Here is a 15,293-nt window from a genome sequence, read left to right on the forward strand (position 1 = left end):
GCATGTGTTTAGAGTTAATTAGTTGATTCAGAAGATTAGGGTAATAGGTCATTTAGAGAACCTTTTCTTGATATGCTAATTTATTGAGACAGGTTTTTTGGGTTATCAGGAGTTGTATGCCAAAATCATCAGTATTAAAACAATAAAAGACCTGACAAATTTCAGTTGGTGGATAATGAATCTATAATATATGAAAGTTTAATTGTAATCATTACATTATGGTAAATAATGAAATTTAACACTATATGCTAATTTTTTGAGAAGGACCTGTATATTGCCCAGCTATGTAGTAGATTGCCTAGCTACGTATGTCACAGGTTAAAAAATAAAAATACTCACCTTCCGATCTGAGGGCCCATTGTAGTTCTAACATACTCACCATACTTGTAGTTCTGTCGCCTGTGCGCGGTACAGGCGGCAGCTTCCGGTCTCAGGGTGTGATGACGTCGAGGTCACATGACCGTGATGTCATGGCAGGTCCTGCTCGCGCAGGGCCTGTGAAGACGTCGCGGTCACATGACCGTGACGTCATGGCAGGTCCTTCTGCCATACGATTCTTGCTACCGGAACCTGCAGCTTGCACAGAGCGGTTACCGGAGGGTGGCGAGGAACGGGAAAGGCGGCGGAAGGTGAGTATATAATGATTTTTTATTTTTTTTAATTATTTTTAACATTAGATCCTTTTACTATTGACGCTGCATAGGCTGCGTCAATAGTAAAAACTTGGTCACACAGGTTTAAAAGCGGCGGTAACGGAGTGAGTTACCCGCGGCATAACGCGGTCCGTTACCGCTGGCATTAACCCTGTGTGAGCCGTGACTGCGGGGAGTATGGAGCGGCCGCCCGGCACTGACTGCAGGGGAGTAGGGAGGGAGTAATCGGACTGTGCCCGTCGCTGATTGGTCGCGGCAGCCATGACAGGCAGCTGGCGAGACCAATCAGCGAATGAATAACCGTTACGGAAGTTGAGGACAGACAGACGGAAGTACCCCTTAGACAATTATATATATATAGATATCTATTCTATCCTGACGGTTTGGGGTGTGAATTTACTGTACTTGGCTGATGAAATCTTGAGTTTCCTTTGAGATGTTTGTGTAAAAATCACATGGCACACACATGGTCCATGTACCGTCCGATTTTTTTCTCGCACCCATTGACTTGCATTGGCGAGTGCAATCAGCATTCTGTGATTTTTGCCTTAGTTCGATTAGAGCTGTGGAAAAACTTGCAGATGATCACGGACCCATTTACTAACATTGGTGCGAGTACAATGCAAGGTTTTCTCACATTCACTCCTTTGTATTATACGCCAGTGAGCGAGCCCCAAGAGTGTATAGTTAAGAAGCAGTTACTGGGGTATTTATTTGGGCTTGTATTATGTCATTGTCCAATAAATTGCATTTTAATGTTTGAATGTGCACATACAATTTCCAGCAGACCTCTATAAAGAACAATTTAAACATTGTTTAAAGTAATGAGCACACAGAACAAGACTGCCCAACTCAGCTGAACAGGGCATGAGGAGGGCATCAAGCAGCTGGACGTGACTTAAGAAGTGTTCCTTTTGACAACAGGTTTGCAACTGTTTTATTTATTTTCCAGAACTCCTCAAAGCTGATTTATGACCACATCAAAGTTGAGTAAAACTTTCATGTGGTCATACATCAGCTCAAGTGAAAGTAAACAAGACAAACTCTGGAGTCAGAACAAGCTTACTGACAGATTCATAGTTAATCAATTCAGCAGCCTGTTATGTGCAGGGGAACATAGAGGCTTCACATGTCAAATGGCTAACAAACGTAATGAAAACCACTTAAAAAGTTGTCCATATGCTTTAAAAAGCAACTTCAGGCATGTCTGTAATTGTAAAAGATGATACTCTCCATAAATCTGGAACATTTTTTTCTCAAAACTCTGCAGCCTAACGATCCCCTGTTCTACTTTGAAATGTATGCATGTAAACTGACAACTAGGAGTTCCCATTCTAAGTGTTAAATCAGTCTGTCACTAATCAGCCCGGCCATGCCGGCACATATTCGATAATACAAGATTATAACAGTGGAATCACTCGTTTCAGAGTTCTAAGAAAAAGCAGCTCCAGAATTGTTATTGCATGGACAATACAAACATTTACTAAAAAAAAAAAAAACCTATCTGGGGTACTAATAGGTTCTCTCTAAAAGGGAACCAATCATGTCCGATAAGGCAACTAACCTTCAGATATAGGGTTAATCTGCAGGTTAAGAATGTTATGGAGATGCCCAGCTGCAGGACTGAAAGTGCAACACCCACAGTAAGGCAGCTTTCACACGTCCTGATATTTCCGGTAGCGGAAAAAACGGTAATGGAGATGTCAGTGTTTGTGTGTGCAATACTTGCAGCAACTCAGTCACCAGTGGTTCTCAGTCTGGACGGCCACATATTGGCACCATCCAGGTTGAAACTATTTTTCTCCCAGACATGTATTATGGCGCGGGACAGAACAACGGACAGGCGAGGGATATTGTTGCTTTCTTATTTTTGGTTTATTACAGGAAACAAGGGCTTCGGTGGAATAAGGCGAATTCGGTGGAATTAGGTTTGTTATTTTTAAATAAAAATGAAAAACACAGTTTTGTTTGATTTCTAAGACTTTATTCTGGCCCTGTCTTTATTTACCATGTAACTACAGGATTAGTAACGGATAGGTGTCTTATAGACGCCTCTCCAATACTAAGCCGTTGGGCTTGATGTCACCTGACAATACAAAGGTGACATCAACCCCACAGATATGAACCCCACTTGCCACCGCTAAGCAAAGTGGCAGAATGATTGCATCTAATAGATGTGCCTTTTCTGGGCAGGCGCAGACTGCTATTTTGTAGGCTGAGGATGGTGGAGTCAATATCCATGGCCCCTTACCAGCCTGAGAACTCCAGCCCCCAGCTGTCAGCTTTAGCAAGGCTCGTTGTCAAAAATGGGGTGGATCCCAAGCCATTTTTTTAAATTATTTATTTAAATAATTATTTTTTAAAAAAATAGCATGGGGACCCCTCTATTCTTGATAACTGGCCTTGCTGAAGCTGACAGCTGATGGTTGCAGCCCCCAGCTGTAAGTTTTGCCTGGCTGGTTATAGAAAATACAGGGAAACCCAAGCCATTTATTTCATTTATTTATTTATTTATAGCGCAGGCGGCAGGTGAGGATTACTCCCATCAGCTGCCACCTGCTGTCATTGTTCTCACTTGAATACAACTCTCATCTCTCTCCTCTGTTCACGCTGATCGCCGACAGAGCAGGGGAGAACGATGAGAGCGGTCTTTAAGCACCCGGTGCTGGGGAACAGCGCTTACTGTACCGCCTCTTCTCAGGCGCCGGGCTGTGTCACATGGATGACATCCTAGTGTGCCATCCGTGTGCGGGACATTTTGCAGGCCGTGCAATATATATATATATATATATATATATATATATATATATATATATATATATATATATATATATATACATACACACAGTACAGACCAAAAAGTTTAGACACACCTTCTCATTTAAAGATTTCTCTGTATTTTCATGACTATGAAAATTGTACATTCACACTGAAGGCATCAAAACTATGAATTAACACATGTGGAATTATATACTTGACAAAAAAGTGTGAAACAACTGAAAATATGTCTTATATTCTAGGTTCTTCAAAGTAGCCACCTTTTGCTTTGATGACTGCTTTGCACACTCTTGGCATTCTCTTGATGAGCTTCAAGAGGTAGTCACCGAAAATGGTATTCACTTCACAGGTGTGCCATGTCAGGTTTAATAAGTCGGATTTCTTGCCTTATAAATGGGGTTGGGACCATCAGCTGTGTTGAGCAGAAGTCTGGTGGATACACAGCTGATAGTCCTACTCAATAGACTGTTAGAATTTGTATTATGGCAAGAAAAAAGCAGCTAAGTAAAGAAAAACGAGTGGCTATCATTACTTTAAGAAATGAAGGTCAGTCAGTCCGAAAAATTGGGAAAACTTTGAAAGTGTCCCCAAGTGCAGTTGCAAAAAACATCAAGCGCTACAAAGAAACTGGCTCACATGAGGACCGCCCCAGGAAAGGAAGACCAAGAGTCACCTCTGCTTCTGAGGATAAGATTATCCAAGTCACCAGCCTCAGAAATCTCAGGTTAACAGCAGCTCAGATTAGAGACCAGGTCAATGCCACACAGAGTTCTAGCAGCAGACACATCTCTACAACAACTGTTAAGAGGAGACTTTGTGCAGCAGGCCTTCATGGTAAAATAGCTGCTCAGAAACTACTGCAACAAGCCGAAGAGACTTGTTTGGGCTAAAGAATGCAAGAAATGGACATTAGACCAGTGGAAATCTGTGCTTTGGTCTGATGAGTCCAAATTTTAGATCTTTCGTTTTAACCTCCATGTCTTTGTGCGACGCAGAAAAGGTGAATGGATGGACTCTACATGCCTGGTTCCCACCGTGAAGCATGGAGGAGGAGGTGTGATGGTGTGGGGGTGCTTTGCTGGTGACACTGTTGGGGATTTATTCAAAATTGAAGGCATACTGAACGAGCATGGCTACCACAGCATCTTGCAGCGACATGCTATTCCATCCGGTTTGCGTTTAGTTGGACCATCATTTATTTTTAGACAGGACAATGACCCCAAACACACCTCCAGGCTGTGTAAGGGCTATTTGACCAAGAAGGAGAGTGATGGGGTGCTACGCCAGATGACCTGGCCTCCACAGTCACCAGACCTGAACCCAATCGAGAGGGTTTGGGGTGAGCTGGACCGCAGAGTGAATGCAAAAGGCCCAACAAGTGCTAAGCATCTCTGGGAGCTCCTTCAAGATTGTTGGAAGACCATTTACGGTGACTACCTCTTGAAGCTCATCAAGAGAATGCTTAACCCAGCAGGAAGTACGGCGGCGTCTAAAAATCACTAAAATTGACAAATCTCCGGGCCCGGATGGGATACACCCCCGAGTACTGCAAGAATTAAGTACAGTCATTGATAGACCATTATTTTTAATCTTTAAAGAGTCCATAATAACAGGGTCTGTACCACAGGACTGGCGTATAGCAAATGTGGTGCCAATATTCAAAAAGGGGACAAAAATTGAACTCGGTAATTCTAGGCCAGTAAGCTTAACCTATACTGTGGGTAAAATCCTGGAGGGCATTCTAAGGGATGCTATACTGGAGTATCTGAATAGGAATAATCTCATGACCCAGTATCAGCATGGGTTTACTAGGGACCGTTCATGTCAGACTAATTTGATCAGCTTCTATGAAGAGGTAAGTTCCGGACTGGACCAAGGGAACCCAGTAGATGTAGTGTATATGTACTTTTCAAAAGCTTTTGATACAGTGCCACACAAAAGGTTGATACATAAAATGAGAATAATGGGGATAGAGGAAAATATGTGTAAGTGGGTTGAGAGCTGGCTCAGGGATAGGAAACAAAGGGTGGTTATTAATGGAGCACACTCAGACTGGGTCGCGGTTAGCAGTGGGGTACCACAGGGGTCAGTATTGGGCCCTCTTCTTTTTAACATATTTATTAATGACCTTGTAGGGGGCATTCAGAGTAGAATTTCAATATTTGCAGATGACACTAAAATCTGCAGGGTAATCAATACAGGGGAGGACAATTTTATATTACAGGATGATTTATGTAAACTAGAAGCTTGGGCTGATAAATGGCAAATGAGCTTTAATGGGGATAAATGTAAGGTCATGCACTTGGGTAGAAGTAATAAGATGTATAACTATGTGCTTAATTCTAAAACTCTGGGCAAAACTGTCAATGAAAAAGACCTGGGTGTATGGGTGGATTACAAACTCATTCAGTGGCCAGTGTCAGGCAGCTGCTACAAAGGCAAATAAAATAATGGGATGCATTAAAAGAGGCATAGATGCTCATGAGGAGAACATAATTTTACCTCTAAACAAGTCACTAGTTCGACCACACTTAGAATACTGTGCACAGTTCTGGTCTCCGGTGTATAAGAAAGACATAGCTGAACTAGAGCGGGTGCAGTGAAGAGCGACCAAGGTTATTAGAGGACTGGGGGGTCTGCAATACCAAGATAGACTATTACACTTGGGGCTATTTAGTTTGGAAAAACGAAGACTAAGGGGTGATCTTATTTTAATGTATAAAATACAAGATTCTGATGATCTTTTTAATCACAGACCTGATACAGGGACAAGGGGGCATCCTCTATGTCTGGAGGAAAGAAGGTTTAAGCATAATAACAGACGCGGATTATTTAGTGTAAGAGCAGTGAGACTATGGAACTCTCTGCCGTATGATGTTGTAATGAGTGATTCGTTAATTAAATTTAAGAGGGGACTGGATACCTTTCTGGAAAAGTATAATGTTACAGGGTATATACACTAGATTCCTTGATAGGGCGTTGATCCAGGGAATTAGTCTGATTGCCGTATGTGGAGTTGGGAAGGAATTTTTTTCCCCAATGTGGAGCTTACTTTTTGCCACATGTTTTTTTTTTGCCTTCCTCTGGATCAACATGTTAGGGCATGTTAGGTTAGGCTATGGGTTGAACTAGATGGACTTAAAGTCTTCCTTCAACCTTAATAACTAATAACTATGTAACTAAGTGTGCAAAGCAGTCATCAAAGCAAAAGGTGGCTACTTTGAAGAACCTAGAATATAAGACATATTTTCAGTTGTTTAATACTTTTTTGTTAAGTATATAATTCCACATGTGTTAATTCATAGTTTTGAAGCCTTCAGTGTGAATTTGCAATTTTCATAGTAATGAAAATACAGAAAAATCTTTAAATGAGGTGTGTCCAAACTTTTGGTCTGTACTGTATATATATATATATATATATATATATATATATATATATATATATATATATATATATATATATATATATATATATATACACACATATACACATATACACACACATTTGTTGTAGTTCATAATTGCTGTATAAGTTATAATATACCAAGTGGTGTGGACCACATCATCTAAGGTGACTGGTGCACACCTGTATCGTATAAAAAAGGGCTCTGTGCTCATACCTGACGACAGCCTGAAATGAGTCAACATCACATGAAATACTGCATGGAAAAAGGACATTCGAGATTAATAAGTAGATACCGACCCCACAGTTACTGCAACATGCCCAACAAGCGTTTCACCTATAGATTTCATGAGGGAACACAAAAGGAGTGTTCACACCACTTGGTATATTAGGACTTGTATACCAATTATGAACCACAACAACTGTGGCACTTTGATATATTATTTCCTCTGCAAATCATGTTATGCACTGGTATAAAGTATTAGAACAATCTTTCATCATTGTTAGAACTATATGGTATATTATCAACTATGACCACAGCTTAATATATGATAATCTGTTCTGCAATCGGAGGATATATATATAATCTGCCTCTGGAAAAATAGGATTTTTGGTTGCTTACCGTAAAATCTGTTTCTCGGAGCCTTCATTGGGGACACAGGAACCATGGGTGTATGCTGCTGACACTATGCAAATAAAAAAAGTTAGCTCCTCCTCTGCAGTATACACTCTACCGACCAAAAATAGGATATTCAGTTAGTGAGAAAGCAGTAGGAGAAGCAACATGTAAAAGATAGAAAACTTAAACTAACAATATAACACAATAAAACAGAGCTGTTCAACTTGGGAGGGTGCTGTGTCCCCCAATGAAGGCTCCGAGAAACAGATTTTACGGTAAGCAACCAAAAATCCTGTTTACTCTATCGCCTCATTGGGGGACACAGGAACCATGGGATGTCCCAAAGCAGTCCCTGGGGTGGGAACAGCAGAAAAACTCCATTCAGGTCGCAGGACTCACCACTGCCGCCTGCAAGATCCTTCCGCCTAGGCTGGCAACTGCCGAAGCGTAGGTATGGGAGCTTATAACATTTGGCAAATGAGTGAATGGAACACCAGGTTGCCACCTAGCAAAGTTGTAGGGTGGATGTCCCATGGTGTACTACCCAGGAGGCGCCCACTGCCCGGGGCACAGTGAGTCTTAATCCCAGGAGGAGTCACTCTGTTCTTGACCCGGTAAGCCTCCAGAATAGCAAGTCTGATCCAGAGAACAATCGTAACCTTGAAGGCCGGCAGGCCTCTTGGCGTACTGTCTGGAATGACAAATAGACGGTCCGTCTTCCTAAAGAAGGCGGTCCTAGACAAATAGATCCTCACCGCCCTGACCAGGTCTAGCCTGTTCAGCGAACGTCCCAGAGAATAGGTCGGAGCAGGACAAAAGGTGGGAAGGGCGATCTTATTAAAGTAAAAGGAGGACACCACCCTGGGAAGAAAAGGCGACGAAGGCCGTAAAACTACCTTATCCTGGTGAAGAACCAAGAAATGGGGCGACAGGAGAGAGCCACCAACTCCGAGGCGCGCCTAATGGAGGTGATGGTCACCAGAAACGCCACCTTGCGGGACAGAAAAGACAGTGAGGCCTCATGGGGAGGTTCAAGGGGGGAACCACAAGATTGAGGTCCCAGGGATCCACAGGAGTCTGCAAGCGCCTGAGAGCTGCAAGCGCCACTCTTTGAAGAAAGGTTCTGATCTGAGAACGGGACGGATATAAATCTTTGTACCGTGATAGACAGTAGCTAAGGACTACTGAAAGGGACTTCAGAAAGAGAATGGAAAGGGTTGCTACCTGACCCTTTAGAGAACTAAGGGCAAGGCCAGCACAAAGTCCCGCCTTGAGAAAACAGACGAAATGGAAGGTTTCAACAGCAAAGCTGTTAAATTGAGCAACCAAGAACTCTGTGGCAGAACGGTCCTTGGTACCGAAGATCTGGCCTGTCTGGGGGCCTCCAGTTGGAGTCCGCAAGGAGATTGGTGATCTCAGCGAACCAGAACCTTCTGGGCCAATCTGGTGCGGTCAGAATGACCGGCACCCCTTCTGCATTAATCTTCAACAGCCTGGGAAGAAATTGAAGGGGAGGAAACAGATAGAGAAGTACAAATTGCGACCCAGGAATGGCCAAAGCATCAGTATCCACAGAGGATCGCGAACCTGGAAAGAAATGGTGGAACCTTCCTAAGCAGTCAGGACGCCAAGAGATCCGCGTCCGGAGTTCCCCATCAAAGGCAAAATTGAAGGAAGACCTCCTGATGCAGGGACCATCCTCCTGCCGCAGGGACCATCCTCCTGCCGCAAGGCCCTCGCGACAGAAAACAACACTGTGGCCTAGTTGTCCACGCCGAGGATATGCACTGCGGATAGTGCCGAAACAGTCGTCTCTGCCCAGAGGAGGATCTTGGATACCTCTGCCATTGCCAAGAGACTCTGATTCCCTCTCTGGTGAATGTCATATGCCACAGCCGAGGCATTGGACGTCTGGATTCTGACTGGCAGACCTCTGAGAAGCCTTTGCCAGTGAGTCAGGGACAGAAGAATGGCCCCTATCTCAAGGGTGTCGATCGGCAGAGATGACTCTTGCTCCTACCAACGCCCCTTTCACTGACGGATGGCGAGAAACCGCGCCCCAGCCAGGAAGGCTGGTAACCGTCATCACCACCTGCCATGGGCGAGAAGGGAGGACCGGACCTGGGGAATGAGAGGAGATGACAGCCATCAGTTGAGAGACAATTAAAATCGGACGGAAAGCCGAATCGGATGATCCAGAGACAGCACAGAACTGTCCCACTGAGAAAGGATGGCCTGCTGAAGTGGTCTCAAGTGGAACAGCGCAAAAAGGAACGCTTCCGATGCTGTCACCATGCTTCACAGGACCTTCATTGCTGAACGGAAGGAAGGCAGCCGAGGGCCTTGCAGAGCGAACTCCATCCTGGAGAATTGCCCGCTTCTCGAGAAGAAAAACCCTCGACTGACGGGTGTCAAACAGCATGCCTAAGAGGACGAGGCGCTGACTCGGAAAAAGACAAGACTTTGTTCTGTTGACCAGCCACCAGAAATGGGACAGGGAGTCGAGGACGATGGTCAGACTCTCCTGGGCCTGAAAGAGGGGCAGAGCCTTGATTAGGATGTCTTCGAGGTATGGAATGAGCACTAGGCCCCCGATCCTCAAAATGGCCATAAATGTAGCCATGATCTTTATGAACACACTGGGAGCGGTCGCAAGACCGAGCGGCAGGGCGACAAACTGGAAATGACTCTTCTGCGCCGCGAAACGCAGGAAACTCAGGTGTGCTGGGAAAATCAGAACATGGAGATAGGCAGCTTGGATATCTATGGAGCACAGGAATTCCAGTGGTTTCATGGAAGCCAGAACTGAACAGAGGAACTTCATCCCGAAATGCCGTAGGCGGAACCTTCTGTTCACTAACTTCAGAGCCAGGATGGGTCGAACTGCGCTGATCTTATTCGGCAGTACAAGCAGGTTTGAATAGAAACCTGTGAAGCGTTCCTGCTGTGGGACGGAAACGATAACCTCCGAACAAAGAAGGAAGGTAATGGACGCAAAGAAACCTGGGATGAGAGTAGGATTTTTTAGAGGGCGGGATTTGAAGAAGCGATTCCGGGGCCGCGAAGCGAACCCTATCTTGTATCCAGAGGATACCACCTCCCTGATCTAAGCGTCCTCTACCGAGGCCAGCCAAACATCCCTGAAAAAAACAGGAGATGCCCGCCCAAACTGGGAGGAGTGCTGGACCCTTAGCACGAGTTATGCCAAGGAAGATCTGCCAGGTCTAGGCCTGGTGGACCTACCATGGGAGTTGCGGGAACGCCGGGAAGGAGTAGGCCTGAAGGAAGCCTTTTCTCTAGCCAGATGACACCGCGGTCTGTGTTAGCAAGAGGAATCTTCCGAAGTCGCGAAACAGCGAAAGGACAAAAGGGAGCTGAACTGCCATTTCAGGGGAGGCCGGCGAGGCTTGGAGGGAACTCGTGCCTCCTGTAGCATCCTTAATAATTTGTTCCAGCATGTAGCTAAAGAGACGGGCCCCCTGGAAGGGGAGGCTGGTAAGGGACTACTTTGAACACAAGTCCGCCTGCCGTGTGTAGAGCCGAATATTCCGCCGGAGGGCCACCATATTGCTGGACGCCTGAGCTGCACAAGCCGCGCATCTAGGGAGGCAGATACCAAATATTTCCCTGCATAGGAAATCTGGTCCGTCAGGTCGGCTAGCTCCCCCAGAGGAGCTCCAGCCGGGGTGCCCTTACACGGCTGTTTGGTCCATCTAGCTATGGTCCTTGAGACCCAGGTACAGGCAATGGCAGAGGCACAAAGCAGAAGCAGCTGCTTCAAAGGCTGATTTATCCAGCGATTCTATAATTGTATCCTTGGAATCCATGTGCATTGGAAAGTGGAAGGACCAAGTTGGTAGACAGTCTGGGGACTGACTAGTCCAGAATTGCCCTCTTCCTGCCGAGGAATCAGTCCAGTTAGCGATGAGCTCAGGGAAGAAGGAATATAGGATGCCGAGACGCTTCCCTGTCTGAAAGCATCTGGTATGGTTCACCTTTCCCCTGGCAAGTACCACCACCAATTCAGTGTGTGGGGCAAAGACCTTGGAAGTTGGTTTTGACCGTCTAAACGAAACCGCCTATTCTGCGGGTTCCGTAGAGGTATCCATGATGCCTAAGGTCTGGTTGATCGCAACAATAAGGCTATGTAGCCTATCACTCATGCTAGAGGCCTATAGGGAAACCAAGTCTGAAACTTCCTCTGCAAACATGACCGAGGACGCCCGTCTGACTCGGGAGAGGAGGATCTGGAAGAGGGATCTCACCGTTCCAGACCAGAGGGCGAGATAGAGCGGGAAAGGAACTTAGACTTTCGCTCATGTCTGGATCTCTTGTGGCCTGTGTTGAAAAGGCCGGACGGAGAATCCTGTGACCCACTGGCAACTGCGGTCAAGTGCGGACACCAGTGTCGTGACATCCTGGTGAGGTCCGCCACAGACTGAGACAGAGTGAAAGCCCACCCAGGGATAGGGGTCTCGGTCTCACCCGGGTTAGGGACTCCTGGACGGTGTGATACAGTGGAGTTGCTGCAGCTGACAAGAGGAAGCAGGAGGACGAGAACGCTCTCCTTTTAGGATTAGGCCTGGTGAGCAGACCCACTAAATGATGCCCGAAGGTTAGGGGAACAGGTGAGATGCAGAGGGGAGTAATAGGCTGCTAAGCCAAGCTACTCACAGCAGAAGTAGAGTCCTGTAGTCTGCTCCCGGCTGTAGCTGCGACCGGCATCATCGCACAGGTCCAGGGCACCAGCAGGGAGACGGCGACCGAAGGAGGATGCAGGGGACCCAGCCAGAGAAAGCGTGCGCTGGGGAAAAAGAACCGCTCTCAGAAGTCGGAGTGGGGGGGGCGGGTTAGCCACCGGGTCCGGAGGAGCAAGATGGTGGTGATCCCAGGGCGACTGGGAAGGATGAGAGTAGTGGGCGGAGTTAGCGCCCTGCGCAGGAAGCGGTAGAGAGAGAATGACGGGCGGGAAAAAAGCCCGCCCAATGAAAAAGGAAATGGGCAGAGTGACGGCCCCGGAAGTAGGCCCGGGCAGAAGCCAGGACCTAAATTAGAGGCCGGCGACCACCGGAGAGGGCCGCTGCGCTGAAGAACAAGCGGTGCGGCCGGCGGAAAGGGGAACAGCGCGACTGCCGCCAAGGTCGCCGCGCCGGACAACAGAGGAACGTGCCCGCCGGAGGAAGTAGGCAGCGGGGCTGCCTGTAGAGACTGCCGTGCCGGAGCGAGGAGGCAGAGCGGCCGCCCGCCGCCGGAATTAAAGGCAGCGCAGCTGAAAAGTCGCCACGCCGGAGGAAGATAGGGCGGTCCTCCGGAACGAGGGGAAGAGAGGTGTCAGCAAAGACGCTGCAGTGCAGCGACGATCCTTGCCCATGGGACCTGCCGAACAAAACAGGACAAGGTAGCCTGGTAAAAGCAGTCTTTAGTATAATAAAAAGGCCCAGAGGGATCTATCTCCCTTGATTTCTTAACTGGGACGGGTGGTGGAAATACTCACCTCAAAAACTCCCAAGCCGTCCGTTACTAACCTTAAACCGAGAAAGGTGTCAGACGTCCATGGAGCTGATGGTGGAAGTCCTCGTCTCCTCCAACCAACAGGCTCTGGTGGGCGAGTGGGTGGGAGACGGAGCTAGGACCGAACTTCTAAGCACGCTTGTGTGCTAGGATCATGGTCCTGCTATCGGATCTGTGAGGCTACGGGGTGGCAGTACACGCCATACTCATAGTCTATAATGTGGGATTACAGGTGTGACTGTTCACCCTGTATCCCTCCGGAAAACCTGAAAGAAAATGATGCACATTGAGGTAGATAAGGGTCTAATGAAAGACCCGTGTCCACCTCCTACTGACACTAAGCTAAACTGAATATCCTACTTTCGGTCGGTAGAGTGTATACTGCAGAGGAGGAGCTAACTTTTTTATTTGCATAGTGTCAGCCTCCTAGTGGCAGCAGCATACACCCATGGTTCCTGTGTCCCCCAATGAGGCGATAGAGAAAAGTGTGTGTATATCTGTGATCCCCCATGGTCAGCACATTTCTTGTTTGGGGAGTTTCTCCCTTATCCCTTTTTATATAATTTTAATATGCAACTCATAAAATGTGATATTTTGTGTCACACATTTATAGGCTGTATATATTACAGTGGACATACAATACCCACATATTCGTTGACTTGTGCTGAAATAAAATAGCAGATATCAAGGTATCATGTTATTCAGCTTCCTAGGACCTACAGGCCCATATAGACAGCTTAGGAGGATTCATCCTGCTGACAGATTCCCTTTAAAGATATAAATGTTTCCTACTGTACTATTCTTACCAGTGAGGATAGGATTGGCTGAAATATGGTGATGGTTGCTGGGTTACTGGCCACCTCTGTGACAGAAGTCACCAACAGGCAAACAATCAGTACAATCACCCACACCGGCAAGCTGCTCAATGGCTCCATCTTGTGGCCAACCCACACGGACAGACCGGACACCTACAAAAGGAAACAGTCATTAGAGTCGGTACATCAGATAGCTATACATGAACGTTTCTGTGGCATTTCATTCCCATTATTATAATATGTTATACTGGGGACCGTGTAGATAACTTTTAAACGTGCGATTTATCATTTTAGAAATATTGCTTTCTGGAGAAAGAGAAGGTGCGGGATCGTTTTTTGTTAATAGATCACTTACCTCACATCCCTTAGCCAGAGCAAAGCCACCTCCAACCAAAACAACAATATGCCAAGGTATGCATTCCTCAAACTCCTTCCATGTGATCATTGGTGTGGATTCTGCTGCCGCCGTCACTTTAGGCTTTTCTATAATGAGAATGGCAAAATAGTATAGTAACAGATATAGAAACCCGGACTACATGCACCATTTATTTTTTCATTGGAAAGGAAGGCTGCTACTGTACCACCAAGCTCCCAGCAAGCCCTCCATCTTCATCCCACCCACTGTCACACACTGGAACAACACATATCACACAAAATCCGGGGATATTCTCGACCAGAAAAGTCAGAAAGCTAGAAGCTCATTCTTTACAACTGAACATTTTCAGGGTTTTATTACTTGATATATTTGGGCATAATACAGACAATTAAAGGACGGTACCAATATATCAAGTTATCTATTCATAGGATAGGTAATTACTTGCTGATTGTCCATTAATGGTCCACAGGACTGCCAGTGATAGCGGAGCTTGGCTTAACTTAAAATACCCGTGTTTCCTCGACTTTTACAGATATTAATCTATAGTTTTCTTCACAACTTAGATAAAAAGTAAGAAAATCAATGTTCCTGCAACCAGTATACTATTTGTCTGCATTCTAGAGTCTGGGAAAAGGGCACCCAATCATTGCAAGCCCATACTTCAAAAGGCGTCATTTTTGTAATATTTGGGGGCCGGCATCTAAGACTTACAATTGATAAATGAAGGGAACTCGGCATATTCAGAATTTATCTGCACATAGTAACTAGTTTAAATAGGTCTGAATGCAATAAACAATGAGATTAGCAATTCAGCTCTGTACAGCCGCATGTTACGGTCATACCGGCTGGCCTGTTGGCTTTCCCAGACAAATAGTATCCATGAGAAAAAGTGGCCAGAAATTCCAGTATAAAATGAAGAGATCACTTTATTTCAAAATTCCATGAAGGCAAAGTGGCCTCACTTCCCTGTCGATGCGTCTCAACCGCAAGGTCTAATCGTAACGATTGTAATGATTAAGAACCTGCCGTCGGAACACATTAACGGAGATGTGTGGCCACTTTGCCTACATGGAATGTTGAAATAGAGTGATATCTTCATTTTATACTGGATTTTCTCCCATTTTTTTCTCATAGGTCT

The 15,293-nt window shown here is 45.8% G+C and overlaps 1 protein-coding gene across 2 annotated transcripts in view; it reads right to left on the bottom strand.

The window, feature by feature from the left end:
• Positions 1 to 15,293, bottom strand: part of LOC143806981 (solute carrier family 13 member 1-like) — a 143,479-nt gene that overhangs the window by 12,136 nt on the left and 116,050 nt on the right. For both annotated transcript variants that reach the window (XM_077288093.1, XM_077288092.1), the window contains exons 13-14: positions 14,135 to 14,262; positions 13,771 to 13,932 (exon numbers count right to left, since the gene is read on the bottom strand). In XM_077288093.1, coding sequence (XP_077144208.1) covers positions 13,771 to 13,932; positions 14,135 to 14,262 — 290 coding nt within the window. The remainder of the gene's footprint in view (positions 1 to 13,770; positions 13,933 to 14,134; positions 14,263 to 15,293) is intronic.

The sequence above is a fragment of the Ranitomeya variabilis genome, chromosome 2 (assembly GCF_051348905.1).
Source record: "Ranitomeya variabilis isolate aRanVar5 chromosome 2, aRanVar5.hap1, whole genome shotgun sequence".
Classification (NCBI taxonomy): Eukaryota; Metazoa; Chordata; class Amphibia; order Anura; family Dendrobatidae; genus Ranitomeya; species Ranitomeya variabilis.